We start from the raw sequence: 14,859 nt of genomic DNA on the forward strand, positions 1-14,859 counted from the left end.
CGGGTGGTGTGGCCCAGTTTCCGTGGAGGCTGAGGCGGCGGACTGCTGAGTCCAAGAGTTCGAGAACAGCCTGGGCCAGATAGCAAGACCTCCGTCTCAAAACACACTAAGGCGGGGGGGGTGTTGTAAAGTTGGGCGCGTGCGTGATGGGCGCGCGTTAACGGTGCCTGAGCGCGCGGACCGGCGGGGGCGTCGCTGGACGACAGCGCAGTGCATCTTGGGAGGCGGAGTCGTCGCGGCCAGTGAGAGGCAGGCGGTGGGCAGCGGCCCGACGGCGGCGGCGGCGTGGGCTGCAAGGACGCTGGAGACCTGGCCGGGGAGGCGGGGGTGCGGGCCCTGCTAGGTTAGGCCTTAGCCCGCTTCTCCGATCTCAGCCGGCCTTGGCGTGGCGTGCCTCCCCGCAGAGCAGGGCGAGTGGGTGCCGCGGTCCCCGGGATGCTGAGCGCCCACCCTCTCCCCGCAGCCCACCATGCCCAGTTGCCAGCTGCCCATGGGCACCTGCCCGGACATGTGCCCAGCCGCCGAGCGCGCCCGGCGCGAAAGGGAGCGCCGCCTGCACCGCTTTGAGGTGGCGCCGGGGTGCTGCGGGGACCGGCCCCGCGCCGACCCGCAGCGCACAGTGAAGGAGTACTGCCGGCCGGCCGCCGGCAAGCCCCGGCCACCGCCGAGCGAGCTGCGTCCGCCCTCGGTGCTGCTGGCCACCGTGCGCTACCTGGCCAGCGAGGTGGCTGACAGTGCCGACGCATCCCGCGCCGAGGTGGCCAGCTTCGTGGCTGACCGCTTGCGCGCAGTGCGACTGGACCTGGCCCTGCAGGACGCGGAAGACGCCGAGGCAGCGGTGGTGCTGGAGGCGGCGCTGGCCACGCTGCTGGGCGTGGTGGCGCGGCTTGGGCCCGACGCGGCCCACGAGCCCTCGGACCTGGTGCTACTGCAGACTCAGGTGCAGGAGGGCTTCGGCTCGCTGCGGCGCTGTTACGCGCGGGGCACGGCGCCACACCCCCGCCAGGCCACCTTCCAGGGCCTTTTTCTGCTCTATAACCTGGGTGAGTCCGCGTCCTGGCGGCGGGGCAGAGTGTGGGGCTGGGGAGCACTCCATGGGGAAAGTGGAGGTAGGAGGAAGAAGCAGGTTTAATAGTTCACCGTGAGCTCACTCCAAGGATAGTCATTGCACAAGATCCGCCTAGCCCCAACATGAGAGCTTGGGCCCATCGCTGGGTTTCAGTTTTCTCAGTAAAAACGTGAAGGAGGCAGGATTGGAATGGGAGAGCTGGCTTAGATAGTGATTTTCAAACTTTTCTTTAACCTAAACTCCCAGTGTTGCAAAGCAGCTAAGGAACTTATGCCCACGAATGTATCTGAGACAGCAGGTTCAAGATTTTAGATACTTTCTATGGGTGATGCATTTTAATTATTGTGGCTGGGCACAGTGATTCACACCTGTAATCCCAGCGCTATGGGAGGCCGGGAGGCCGAGAGGCCAGGAGTTCAAGACCAGCCTGAGCAACATAGTGAAACCCTATCTCTATAAAAAATTAGCTGGGCGTGGTGGTGTGCAGCTGTAGTCCCAATTCATCCAGAGGCGAGGCAGGAGGATCGCTTGAGCCCAGGAGTTTGAGGCTTCCATGAGCTATGACCATGCCACTGCACTCCAGCCTGGGTGACAGAGCAAGACCCTACCTAAAAAAAACCCCACAAAAGAACTGTGTTATATCTAATTGTAATAAAATGCTGTTTACTTCACAACTCGCTAATGGAAGAGAAGCCCCAGTTTACAAAAGAGGCCCAAAGTTTCAGTGTCTGTGATTGTCCTGGCAGGGAAGCAGGGTGAGCCTCCTGGAAAAAATGGCCTTCCCAGGCGGTCAGGGGAAGGTGTGGCAGAGCTGGCTTCCAAAGCTCTGACTGAGTGCAGGGCAGCCAGGGTAGTAGGAAATCCAAGTCAGAAAACTTGGATTTGGGTCAGGCTGTACTACATAAGAACTGTGGGACAATCTCAGGCAAGTCATTACATTATTTGGTCCAGTTTCCCCATCCGTAAACACTACCCACTTCTTCAGTGTTACAGGGATCCAGCTTGAAGGTCAGATGGTTCAGGGAAGGGGCCAATGGCTGGATCTTACTTCAGAGGGGGGAAAGGGAGGGAAGGTGGGCTAGGCCTAGAGAAGGGGCGTGGTCGAGGAGGGCTGGGTATGACCTCTGCAGGAGGTGGGCGGGACCGAGGTCTAGAGATGAGCTTGGCTAGCGCCCAGTGGGGGTGGGCGTGGCTGAGGACAGAACAGGGTGGGAGGAGAGGTGGGCGGGGCCTAAGAGGATGGGATGGGAGGTGGGCCTGATCCAGGGAGGACCAGGCGTCCGCATCCCGGCTTTCTGCTCTCACAGGCTCACCGGAGGCCCTGCACGAGGTTCTGCAGCTGCCTGCTACCCTGCGCGCCTGCCCTCCCTTGCGCACTGCCCTGGCAGTCGTCGCTGCCTTCCGTGAGGGCAACGCTGCCCGGCTTTTCCGCTTGCTCAGGACCCTGCCCTACCTGCCGAGCTGCGCTGTGCAGTGCCACGTGGGCCATGCCCGCCGGGGAGCCCTGGCCCGCCTCCATCGTGCCCTAAGTACCTCCAAGGGGCAGACCTTGCCTCTGAGCTTCATGGTCTACCTGCTGGCTCTGGATGGACCCAACGAAGCACGGGACCTGTGCCAGGCCCATGGACTACCCTTGGACGGAGAGGAGAAAGTTGTGTTCCTGAGAGGTCACTATGCTGAGGAAGGGCCGCCCCCTGCCAGTAGCTGCTACGTGTTAGTGGGGAGCAAACTTCGAGGGCGCACCCTGGAGGAGGTAGTCATGGCAGAGGAGGAAGATGAGGGTGTGGACAGGCCTAGGTCACCAGCCTGAGGAGGGAGTGTCAGAGCACTTAGGTTTCTTTCTCCATGACTGCCAGACAATAAAATAAACTTATTTTGTAGGGACCAATCTCTAGACTTTATTTCTTTGGGGGAATACAAGGGGGAGTTGAGACATGCTAAGACCATGGGAGCAGAGAACACAAACTGGGCAAGGCCCTATCCACCTAGGGACTCAGTTTGCCCACTGGTCCCAAAGGGGTGGCCTTGGTGATCTCTGAGTTGGTATCTAAGGTTGGCATCATACATGCCATCCTCATACACCCACCACCAAGAGCAGTTGGTTTTGCTGTCCCTGTCTCCTGCTGTCCACCCTGTGCCAACTAAGTGCCAGGATGAGGGAGATTTTTGCTGGGGCTTGCCACTCCCCTCGGGTGTCTACAACTGGTGGGGCCCCAAGCTGTTGCCTCAGAAGCTTGAGAAGGTCCCATGGTTGTGCCCTCTCCTGGCATTGGGGAAGACTGGGACACACCCAGGAAAACGGGTGGGAAAGGGTTAGGATAAAGGGAGAGCTGAAGAAAGATGGCCAGGGTTAGAGGTCAGCCACAGGCCTGAGGGTGGCTGCTGCACCCTCCAGGGCTGCCACCACAATGCTCAGCTGCCTCTGCACCTCAGCCCAAGCTTCAGATCCAGAGCTTGTGTCCCTGGCCCTGGAGCAGGCATTGGCCAGGCCCGGGAATGTGGCTGTGGAGCCCGTGCGGGGTGCCCAGAGCACATGGCTGACAGGAGAAATGGGGCAGGCTCAGGGTCAGTCAGGGGCCGGGAGAGAGGAGCCTCAGGCTGGGACTCACCCAGCTCCTGTACGCAGCTAGGCACAGAGGCACCCCACACACCTGTCCCTTACAGCAGTGGTGGTGGGAGGTGTAGGTTCTAGTCCCAGCTCCAGGGTCACCCTCAGCCAGTTTGCCTCCCCTCCCTGAGCCTCACATTCCCCAGCTGTCTCCAGGGGCTGGCTTGTGCTCTGAAGGGCAGAGAAACTGACATCCTCCTCCTGAGATGGATGGCCACAGCCCAGCCCCACCTTGAGGTCCCTCCTTCCCAGGACCTTTGGGACAGGCTCACCTGTAGTGGCGTTCCTCTGGGAAGGCCCTTGGGTTCAGGAAGGTACGTTCCAAGAGCATCAGTTGGTCATTGAAAATCCGGACCTGCAGGGGGCTGGTGGGTGCAGGACCTGCTGGTCACACTGAAGCCAGCAGCCCAGCTGCCAACCTGGCATCCTGCCCTAGACGCTGCCCTCCCACACGCCTGCCGTTGCTCACTCAGGGCTGCCCTTCTGCAGTGTTGATATGTCTTGGTCCAAGGCTGCGGCTGCTTCCTCAAACTTCTCCATTGCGGTCACCAGAGGCCCTGTGAGGAACAACCAGTGGCTTAGACCTGGGGGTACAGGGCTCCCCATGCCTCAGTGTCAGGGGGTGTCCATACCCAGGCTGATGCTGTGCTGCTCAAGCAGGTCCCCAAGGTCCTGCTGGGCAGCCTGCAGGAAGCTGCGGAGCGTGTCGCTGTAGTCACTGACGTTAAGGGGCAGGAAGAAGCTGTCACTGAGCCGCAGAAGCACACTCCCAGCTGTCCGCGCTACAGCCTGGTGGCTGCTGAAACCTGTAGGGAGGGTGACAAGGTCAGGGCTCAGTGTTTTGTCCATCCTTCTCAGGTTCAGGGTGCCCCTTTCCCCACCTCCTCACCAGGGTCCACAAACTTGTCCACGTAATCAAAGGTGTCGAAGGCTGTGTGGTAGGTGGGGTAGATCCGGGCTGAGGTCTTGCTCTGGGGGAACAAGGCCCAGAGGTGACAGGCTTGGGATGGGAGTGGGAGAAGGTGTATCTCCAGTGAGTTGCAGTGTGTGGGCGTTATCTCCATTGATTTGTTGTTTTTATTTATTTGAGACTGGGTTTCGCTCTGTTGCCCAGGCTGGAGTGCAGTGGCGCAATCATAACTCACTGTAACCTTCAGCTCCTGGGCCAAAGTGATTCTCCTGCTGGGACTACAGGTGTGCACCATCATGCCCAGCTAATTTTTTATAGAGACTGGGTCTCACTATGTTGCCAAGGCTGGTATGGAACTCCCCACCTGAGCCTCCCAAAGCACTGGGATTACAGGTGTGAGCCGCCATGTCTGGCCTGGCGTCACCTCCATTGAATTCTCACCACATCCATGAGGTGGCTTCTAGGATTCTCACTTTATGGAGGAGGAAACAGAGGCTCAAAGAGGCTAAACTATCTGACATCACACTATCACACAGCTAATAAGAGGCAGTGCTGGGTCAGTGCCAGTTTCAAATTTCACATGAAGGAGAATAGCTGGGGCTTTGCAGTCAGATAAGGGGATTTGAATCCTGGCTCTACCACTCAGAATTGGTATGGAGGTAAGAAAGGGCTTTTTGGGGTGTCAAACAGGGAGATGCAGGCTGGCACTTGGCTTCCCTCATCTCATTTCACCCTCACACCCGCACTGTGGACCATCCCCATTTCATATCGTTGTGTAATTAATGCTGAGGTGATCCCCCCCCCCATTTTAAGATCTCTGGGATCAGGATGCCCCTTATAGTCATTGTCATCCTACAACTGATTGGCAGCGGGGCTTTTTCCCTCCTGAATAGGTATAACACAATGGTGCATCTTACAATCATCCAGTAGTATCTTACATTTGATAAAATACCATAGATAAGCATAAACAGACACTCAGAGAGGTTAACAAATTTGGCAGAGGCAGCACAGCCACTGAGTGAAGGAGCCAGATTCAGCCTGCCCTAGAACAGCCCGAAAAACAGGAGAGGGCTGTGGAGCAAGGGACAGAAGTGGGGACAGAGGGCTGCTGCTCACCCGGTCATAGGTGTAGGCAATGTCCATGGAGGAGATGCCCAGGAAGTGAATGAAGGGTGCGTAGTCGCTGCCCGCACCCAGAGAGCCCAGACTGCAGGAAGAAAGGGGGCCAGGCTGGAGGGCGCCAGGCCGGGCCACTGTGCCCCAGGCCCCCTTCACGCCCCTGGGCTCACCTGGGGACCACGCCATACACCAGGCTGCTGCGGTTGAAGTACCGCATCCAGTTGTCATAGATGCTGAGGTCTCCTGGCCCCGGTGAGCGGATCTGGCGAGAGAGTAATTTAGTCTTGGGGCGGCCCCTCCCCATACCCAATGAGGCTTGTCCTTCGTGGGTCTCCACCCAGACCCCAGCCTCTAGCGCACCCATGGTCCAGTCTTACAAGGCTTGCCCCAGCCTCCGTCCCACCCCAGCCTCTCTAAAAGGTATCAGTCCCCAACCTCACCCACCCATATAGCCCCACCCCCGCCCATCCTCGGCCCTGCCCCGCCCACCCCCTTCCACCTCTTTGGCTGCAGAGAAGACCACGCTCTGGACAGGAGGTGTTCCCTGCACCCTGAGGGTAGCATTGGCTGTGGGGGGAGGGGAGAAAGACTATTCTGGCCCCTGCCCCTTCCTTCATCCACCGTCACCAGGCCAGCCCTTCCTTCCTTCATCCACCGTCGCCAGGCCAGCCCCTTCCCCTCATACCAAACACAGAGATGTCCACGTTGAGGTAGGCCACTGTGCGCTCCTGCAGCTTGCTGAAGAACTGCTGCAGGTGTGAGGGGCGACATCAGCCCGGCGCTGTCCCACCCCAGGAACCCGTTTCCATCCACTACCTGTGAGGCTCACTCACCTCCGTGAATTCCGTGGAGCCAATGAGCCCAAACTCCTCTGCCCCCCAGCTCGCAAACACGATGGATCTGCGGGGTCGCCATGTGCCTGGGGAGGGGGATAGAAGGCTGGAGGGCAGGGTCCCCAGATCCCAGGGTGGCTTAGGGGAAAGGTTAGGGACATGGAGAGGAGGGGAGGAAAAGGCGGGGCAGTTGGTGACAGGATGTCCTGGTACCCTTCAGCCAGGCCTTCTAGGAGGCTCTGTCCTCCTCTTTCCAGCCTCATCCTGTCTGTGACATCCACCCCCAACACTGACTGCAACACTCAGCTCCTTCAGTCAGGTGGTTCCTTCTGTCAGTATGTCTCCCCTTGCTGTAGGCCTGGGAAGACAGTCTAAACCTGTCCCCTCAACTCTCGCTGCCACCTACCCCATGCAAACCTCGCTCACAACCAGGGCTTTCTCCATAGTGAGCCAATTCTTACAACAACGCCTTGAAAGACATGCCATTATCATTTCCATGTCACAGTTGAAGGAACTGAGCCATAAGGAAGTCATGTGACTTGCCCAGGGTCACACAGCCAGTAAGTAGCAGTGCCAGTTCACATCCAGGCCTCGGGCTCCAGAGTCCCTGGGGCTTGTTTAACCACTGCCCCACACTGGCTCTCGGAGCACCTGCAGCCTGGCTTCTACTTCCGATTTCTATGTGCACACTGCTGCTCTTACCATGGTCACCAGCCACCTTCGGAGACCTTGGTGGGTTTTGTCCTACATCTGCCCTGTTCTGTTTTTCATAAATGGTACTACCATTCATGGAGTTGCTTAGACCAGAGTCCTTCAGGTGTCCCCTCTCCCCCATAGCCAGCAGACCCCAGGCCAGAAGACAGTCTCACCCCTCTGCCCCCCACCCTTGTCCAAGCCCCAGCACACCTCCAGCCCTGGGAAGACCTGGCCCCTCCCCGCCATGGCCTTCCCCCTGCAGCACAGGAAGCTGTTTAGAATTTGGGCTCCATCACATCACTCTCCTGATTAAAATCCTTCCCCAGCTCCCCAGCATCCTTGGGCTGAACTCCAAACTCCCAGCTGGGCTGCCAGGCCCTGCCTGCCTCGCCACCTCGCCCGGCCTGGCCAGCCTCCTTTCCAGCTGCCACCTCCTCGCCCTCCTCCTGGGCCTGCCTGCCCTTCCCCGAAGCACTGAAGTGCCACCTCCACAGAGAGACCTGCCTCAAACTGGCCTGACACGTCATAGGCACAAGAGACATGTTGGCGGTGAGCCATCACCTGCCGTTCCTGCCCGAGCTCAGCTGAAGTGCTCCAAGGGCAAAGCCTGGGCACTGCCTTGTTCACAGCAGCCCAGGCACACGGGAGGCGCTCAGATGCTGCTGCATGAGTCATCAGCTGCCCCTTCCCGGTACCACACTGGGCTACTCCAGGCCAGGCTGGCGTCTCGGGCATCTCTACCCCCAGGGCCCTCAGGCTCGGCACAAGTGGGCACTGAAGAGTGAGGGAGAGGAGGCGGAATGGGAGGAGTGGGCTGGAGGTGACCTGGGTGGAGAGTCCCTGGACCAGGGAGGAGGCCAACTCACCCTTCTTCAGCAGGGTCCCCAGGACGCGAGAGAGCTCCAGGAGGACGGCGGTGCCACTGCTGGGGTCCACAGCCCCGTGTACCCAGCTGTCCCGGTGGTTTCCATACAGCACATAGCGGTCTGGCCAGAGGAACAGTCAGAGAACCAGAGAAGAGGGAGGGGTGGGCGGGGCAGCAGGGCTGGGTGAGGGCGGAGGGGGAGCGGCAGGGGCGCCCACAGCAGGAAGGGTCTGGGCACACTGAGCGAGAACAAGGGCTCACCGGGCTCCACAGCCCCGCGGATGACCCCCAGGACGTTGGAGGAGTTCCTCAGCTGCAGGCGATTGTGGACACTCACTTTCACCTGGCTGGGGAGGGTGAGGGCTGTGACAAGAGTCTTGGCGCTGCCCCCTGCCCCCACCCAATGCTGAAGAAACTGAGGCACGGAGCAGGAAAGGGACATGGCAAGGTCACTTGCCCAGAAGTACCAAGATAGGCAAAAAGGCTGGAGCCCAGCTCTTCTGCTCCAGTTTCTTTTCATTCAGTTCCACTGGGCTTTAGTGTACGCCCAGCACGTTACTAGGCTCCGGGCAATGACTGCGAAGGGACAGCTGCAGAGCCCCTGGTGTTTGTGGGGCCTCCCACTAGGACCTGAACAACTGCAGGAGGTAAAGGGGCCTCGGAGGACACCGGTGGCCAGGGGGTGGTGCAGGCCAGGAGTGGCAGAGGCCCTGATTTGGGATGGAGCTTGGCTTCTGGAAGGGAGGGAGTAGCTGGAGTGCAGAGGGGGAGATGAGAGGGGTGGGGCAGGGGACCCACAGGACCTTGTGTTTTTCCTGGGCTTCCACAAAGACAAGACAGACACTTTGGGGTCAGGGGAGGAGTTGGGAGAGAGAAGAAAGGGGAAGGCCTTGAAGCAGGGAGAGGGAAAACCCAGGGTAGGAGAGGAATAACAAGGGAGGAGGAGAGCGGAGTTGGGGACAGAGGGCACACAGTGAGGAGTGGCCCCACCTCACCTGTCTGCTGAAAAGTCACCATCAGGGCGGAAGCCAGGCCCCAACCTGTAGTCACAGCCCAGTGCTCCCTGCCAGGCAGCCGGGGCCAAGGGTCCCTCGAGGTTACTGAGGAGGAGGGGGAGGCCCTTCAGAGTAAATGTGGGTGTCCAGTTGAAGTTTGGAGGCCACTGGGGGTTGGGCAGGACACCCAGGGCACAGACTCACCAGAGCAGGACTTTTGCATCCTGGAAGCCAATGGGCTGTGTGGGAATCGGGGGGAATCCGGAGACATTGGCAAGGTCCAGGCGGAAGGAAGAGGGGTGGGCTGGAAGGTAGGGAGTCAGGGGGTCCCCAAAGTACTCATAGTAGGACCCTCGCTCCACCCCCGAGGGAGGCAGGTGCCAGGAGTTGGGAAAGGTCTCGCTGGGTAGGCTCAGTCCGTCGTTGATGTCGCCGGGGTCTGTGTACACCAGCACCCCGGCCACCCCGTGCTTGGCGGCGTTCACAGCCTGCAGGAGGCAGAGGAGGCTGTGTGTAGGGAGGACGAGGACGGGGCACATCATGTTGGCCTTCCTCTCTCCTCTGCTGCGGAAGCCAGGATGGGTCTACCTTGGCATAAAGCACTTGTGGCGGTGCTGCTTGCAACAGCAACATACTGTTGGGCAAGGCCAAGCCAATGCCTACCAGTGGGGTCTGGTTGAGTAAACCGGGACATCCTGCAGTGGAATCCTACAGAACTGCTGCACAACAGAACGAGCATGTCCTTGTGTGCTCAGGTTCACAGCAGCAGCACCCGTAATAGCCAAAAGGGAGATAGACACAACCCAAGAGCCCATCACGGATGAATGGATCAACAAAATGTGATATGTAACATACAATGGAATATTACTCAGCCTTAAAAAGGAATAAAGTTCTGATATGACATCAACAAACCTTCAAGACTTTATGCTGAGTGAAATAAGCCAGACATAACAGGACAAATATTTTATGACCCACTTTTATGTGGTACCTAGAATAGGCAAATTCATAGAGACAGAAAGAATGGGAGTTAAAGAAAGCAAAATAGGGTCCAGGGGAGGGGGAATGGGGAGAAGTTGTTAAATAGTTTCTGTTTGAAATATTGTAAAGTCTCTGGAAATGGATAGTGGCGATGGTTAACATTGTAAATGTGCTTAATGCCACTGCACTGTATGCTTAAAATGGCAAATTTTATACTATATAATATATATACTATACTACATATATACACACACGTATAGAATATACTACAGTAAAACCAAAAGTGTGCCAAAGGAAAAAGATGCAGTTTGTGTACTGATTAAGAATGATCTGGGCCGGGCGCTGTGGCTCACGCCTGTAATCCTAGCTCTTGGGAGGCCGAGGCGGGCGGATTGCTCAAGGTCAGGAGTTCAAAACCAGCCTGAGCAAGAGCAAGACCCCGTCTCTACTATAAATAGAAAGAAATTAATTGGCCAACTGATATATATATAAAAAATTAGCCGGGCATGGTGGCACATGCCTGTAGTCCCAGCTACTCGGGAGGCTGAGGCAGAAGGATTGCTCGAGCCCAGGAGTTTGAGGTTGCTGTGAGCTAGGCTGACGCCATGGCACTCATTCTAGCCTGGACAAAGCGAGACTCTGTCTCAAAAAAAAAAAAAAAAAAAAAAGAATGATCTGGCTGGGCGGGGTGGCTCACGCCTGTAATCCTAGCACTCTGGGAGGCCAAGGCAGGAGGATCGCTCAAGGTCAGGAGCTCGAGACCAGCCTGAGGAAGAGCGAGACCCTGTCTCTACTATAAATAGAAAGAAATTAGCTGGACAATTAAAAAATATATATAGAAAAAATTAGCAGGGCATGGTGGCACATGCCTGTAGTCCCAGCTATTCGGGAGGCTGAGGCAGGAGGATTGCTTGAGCCCAGGAGTTTGAGGCTGCTGTGAGCTAGGCTGATGCCAGGGCACTCACTCTAGCCTGGGCAATGGAGTGAGACTCTGTCTCAAAAAAAAAAGAAAAGAAAAGAAATGGGGAGGGGCAAAAGGAGGGTGTTAAATTTGAATAGTCTCAAGAAGCCCTTCACAGGAGGACTCAGACTCCCAAAATACCAGAGCCAAACATTTTGCCCAATCCCTTTATTTCCTAAGGCTCAGAGAGGTTGGGGGAGGCACCCAAGGTCACACAGCCAATCAGTGGTACAGCCCGAATACAGCTTGCCTCTCCTGCCCCAGCCCAGGCTTGGCCCCCACTCAACACTGCCCCCTCTCCTCACTTCCTCCTGTCACTGCCCAGCCCCTCCCACCCAGGACTCATGCACAGGGGCTGCCGCTGCTCACCTTGGCCCCACGCCCTACACCCCCATAGCGAGTCAGGGCAATGGTGCCTTCCAGTTGGATGCCTTGAGTCTGCAGCTCCTTGAAGTCTTCTTCACTGCCCTGGTTGGCATAGACGAGGAGGCCCTAGTCCCAAGAAAACATGATCGTTAGAGCTGGGCTCAGCGCAGGGCCGATGGGGAAAGGGACGGAAGGCTGACGGGCAGGAGGATGGATTTGGACTTGGTTTCCCCACTTCACCCAGAGCTTGTAAGCTCCCCCAGGGACAATCGCCCCTGATATCCGCTGTGTCTGGGCACCATGTAACAGGCCTGGCCTTGAGCAGGAGCTGCTAGTGGTTGTTAAATGACTGCCCCAGGAAAGTAGTGATGGAGTGTGGAGGTGAGTAAACTCGGAGGGTGGCGCTGTCCCGCAGTAGGTGCACTTTCCCTCAGATGCCCCTGGGTCAGGGTGGGGAGAAGCCTGCATGGGAACCAGGTGGCTCTGAGCTGGGCCAGGGCAGCAGGGGTTCCAGGCCCACCTGTGGAGTCCCAGCGGGTGCATAGGCAGCGTAAGGTGGCACCACGTCGGGTCCCCCCTGCTCCCCAGTCAGGTTCTCCTCGCTCCGGCGGCAGGAGTAGAGGACGTCCCCAGCAGAGCCCACTGTGGACGGGGGCAGTGTCAGGGCTGGCCCAGCAGCCCCCCCACTCCCTGCCCTGGGCATTCCCAAGCCTGGGCAGGACTCACCGACGTCCACGCTGTTGGGCTGCTCCTGGCTGGGGAAGGACAGCAGCACCTCGTACTCGAAGGCCTTGGCAGAGTCCAGGCCTGACGCTGGGTCTGTCCAGCGCTGCAGCAGCAGCTGCACCAGGGCCTCGTCGCGGGGGCTGGAGGCCAGGTGTGGCTCCCTGGAGAGTTCCCTGCATGGTGGGCAGGAGGGGCAGGGCCGGCGTCAGGGAGGGGCCTCCGGCATGCAGGAGGAGCGGGCAGAGCTGCCTCTCACCTAAGGTTCTCCCGGATCCTGCTGGCATCCAACTGCCCCATGACGGTCTCCAGAATCTCCAGGTCCAGGTCCTGGGAGGCTGAGACGCTGGGGGCATTTTTGGGGATGGCAAAGTGCCCCAGGATGATCCCCAGCGCCAAGAGGACAGCAGCGCCCAGCCCCAGCCCCAGCCCCTTCACCCACTGCATCCTGTGGAATCTTGGCCAGCCGGGGTGGGCTGATGAGGGCCTCCTTATAGATGGGGCGTCGGGCCTCGTTAACCATTACCCCATGGGTGGCACTGCCCTTTGGCCCCCAACTGGCAGGGAGAGTGAGGGTGCATCTCGTGGTAAGAGCCAGGAGCTGCTCACATCCACCACATTCTGTGTCATTCAGCTGGAAGGGGCCTCCAAGGGCTGCAAGTCCCCCAGGGACACTCAAGCCCGAGAGCGAAAGGTCTGACCCAGCGTTTCCTGGTAAAACAGAGGCCAAGCTGGGACTGGAACTCAGAGTCCCTGCATCCAGAGCAGGGCTGTGCCCACCGCCCAGCAGCACCACCTCTCCCCCTCCTACCAGTGGACCCAGCACATCCGCCCTGCCTGCCTTCCAGTTCAAATCCCATCCCTGCTGGGCATAAGCTGCGTGACCTTAGGCAATTCGCTTAGCTTCTCTAAGCCTCTTTTCTTTCTTTCTTTCTTTCTTTTTTTTTTTTTTTTGAGACAGAGTCTCACTTTGTTGCCCAGGCTAGAGTGAGTGCTGTGGCGCCAGCCTAACTCACAGCAACCTCAAACTCCTGGGCTCAAGCAACCCTCCTGCCTCAGCCTCCCGAGTAGCTGGGACTACAGGCATGCGCCACCATGCCCGACTAATTTTTTCTATATATATATTAGTTGGTCAATTAATTTCTTTCTATTTATAATAGAGATGGGGTCTCGCTCTTGCTCAGGTTGGTTTCGAACTCCTGAGCTCAAACAATCTGCCTGCCTCGGCCTCCCAGAATGCTAGGATTACAGGTGTGAGCCACCATGTCCAGCCTCTAAGCCTCTTTTCTTAGCTTGAACAATGGAGATAGTAAAACCTACTTCACAAAACTGTGATGGTGCTTTCATTAAACAAAATGGTATCTCCTAGCACTGTGGGAGACTGAAGCAGGAGGATCGCTTGAGGTCAGGAGTTTGAGACCAGCCTGAGCAAGAGCAAAACCCCATCTCTACTAAAAATAGAAAAAATCAGCTGAGCAACTAAAAAGAGAAAGAAAAAAATTAGCCGGGCATGGTGGTGCATGCCAGTAGTCCCAGCTACTCGGGAGGCTGAGGCAAGAGGATCGCTTGAGCCCAGGAGTTGGAGGTTGCTGTGAGCTAGGCTGACGCCATAAAAACATGCCCAGGCAGCAGAGATTGAGAGAGAGAGAGAGAGAGAGAGAGAGAGAGAGAGAGAGAGAGAGAAGATGACACCTGTAGAAACGTCTAGACCAGCATGTGGCACATAGTGGGAGCTCAGTAAATTTTAGCCACTCTTCACTCTAAAACACAAGGCCTAGAGCTAAAGGAAAGAAGGGGGACCCAGAAGAATTCTCTGTGTCTATCCTGAAGGGGACCCAGTTTATGGGAGGAGGTGGGACTCTTGGGCCACCCACCCTCCATTCATTTATTCACCCTTGCCTATCCACGCAAGCAGCGTTCAGTCATTCAGCTCTGTGCTGGGTCCACTGAGGCCCTGGGGACACAAAGGCCAGCAGGGGAGGCAGGCTTTGGGGTCAGCCTTGTGGTAAGTGCCCTAGAAAGGTAGGACTGCCGTGCTCCTAGGGGGGAGAATGAGGAGTTCTGCTCAGGTGGGGACATTTGAGGGGCTCCTCGGAGGACAGGACGAGGACGAGAAGGTGCTCAGCATGCGGGGAAGGTGAGGGCGGGCCATCGTGCAGACGGCCCAGCATGTCTGAAGGCTGAGAGGGAAAGTGAGACCCTACATACTGGAGTAGGGGGCTGGGCCACGGTGGACTGTGTGTGCACGTGTGTGACTTCACAGCCCCCTCTGAGAACGGCCCCCTCCTGCTCACAACCCCATTTTGCCAGCACCTCCCGCCCTGCACTCATCTCCCCTCGTGCACCGGTCAGGACCCATTGTGCGATCAGTGACTTCAGCGAGGTGCACCAGGAAGCTGCCACTCTTGGCCAGGTGATTATCAGTGCCTGGAATGTGACCTTGGATCTTATCAGAGCCCCATCAGTGCAGGGCCCGCACACCTTCCTTATAAGGCCACGGGAGGACAGGCACCGCCAGTCGATAAGCTGAAGCACAGGCATGGGATGACACCAAGGCAGCAGCCCCACTGTCCTGCCCTACCCACTCCTGGAAGGATTTAACCCCTTGAACACGTGAAGTCACAGAAAGGACACCTGAACAAGTGTGCGACTTCTGAGTGGGTGACTCTGCTGTCAGTGTGGTGTCTGAGAGTGTGTGGCAGTGTGTGTGCGACACCCAAGAAATCAGCTCAGATT

The 14,859-nt window shown here is 57.7% G+C and overlaps 2 protein-coding genes across 3 annotated transcripts; one reads left to right on the forward strand and one right to left on the reverse strand.

The window, feature by feature from the left end:
• The first annotated feature begins 184 nt into the window (after nt 1-184).
• Nucleotides 185-2,953, forward strand: SAC3D1 (SAC3 domain containing 1). 2 transcript variants are annotated; one of them, XM_076001785.1, is made up of 4 exons: nt 325-1,079; nt 1,477-1,483; nt 1,781-1,799; nt 2,377-2,728. In XM_076001785.1, exons 1-4 carry the CDS (start codon nt 470-472, stop codon nt 2,596-2,598), a joined length of 858 nt encoding a protein of 285 aa, XP_075857900.1. In that variant the 5' UTR covers nt 325-469; the 3' UTR covers nt 2,599-2,728. The 2 variants fall into 2 exon arrangements, with proteins under 2 accessions (XP_012633482.1, XP_075857900.1); XM_012778028.2 differs by lacking the exons at nt 1,477-1,483; nt 1,781-1,799 and having other exon boundaries at nt 185-1,043; nt 2,377-2,953.
• NAALADL1 (N-acetylated alpha-linked acidic dipeptidase like 1) lies at nt 2,943-12,599 on the reverse strand. Its single transcript, XM_012778029.2, has 18 exons — nt 12,383-12,599; nt 12,127-12,299; nt 11,921-12,042; nt 11,404-11,526; nt 9,300-9,583; nt 9,096-9,200; nt 8,362-8,447; nt 8,102-8,221; nt 6,540-6,625; nt 6,392-6,455; nt 6,206-6,273; nt 5,877-5,968; nt 5,704-5,794; nt 4,567-4,648; nt 4,310-4,483; nt 4,147-4,234; nt 3,950-4,042; nt 2,943-3,606 (listed from the first exon to the last, which is right to left on the reverse strand). The coding sequence occupies exons 1-18, from the start codon at nt 12,568-12,570 to the stop codon at nt 3,420-3,422; spliced, it is 2,226 nt and encodes a 741-aa protein (XP_012633483.1). The 5' UTR covers nt 12,571-12,599; the 3' UTR covers nt 2,943-3,419.
• Between the last annotated feature and the right edge of the window lie 2,260 nt (nt 12,600-14,859).

The sequence above is a fragment of the Microcebus murinus genome, chromosome 4 (genome assembly GCF_040939455.1).
Source record: "Microcebus murinus isolate Inina chromosome 4, M.murinus_Inina_mat1.0, whole genome shotgun sequence".
NCBI classification, from domain to species: domain Eukaryota; kingdom Metazoa; phylum Chordata; class Mammalia; order Primates; family Cheirogaleidae; genus Microcebus; species Microcebus murinus.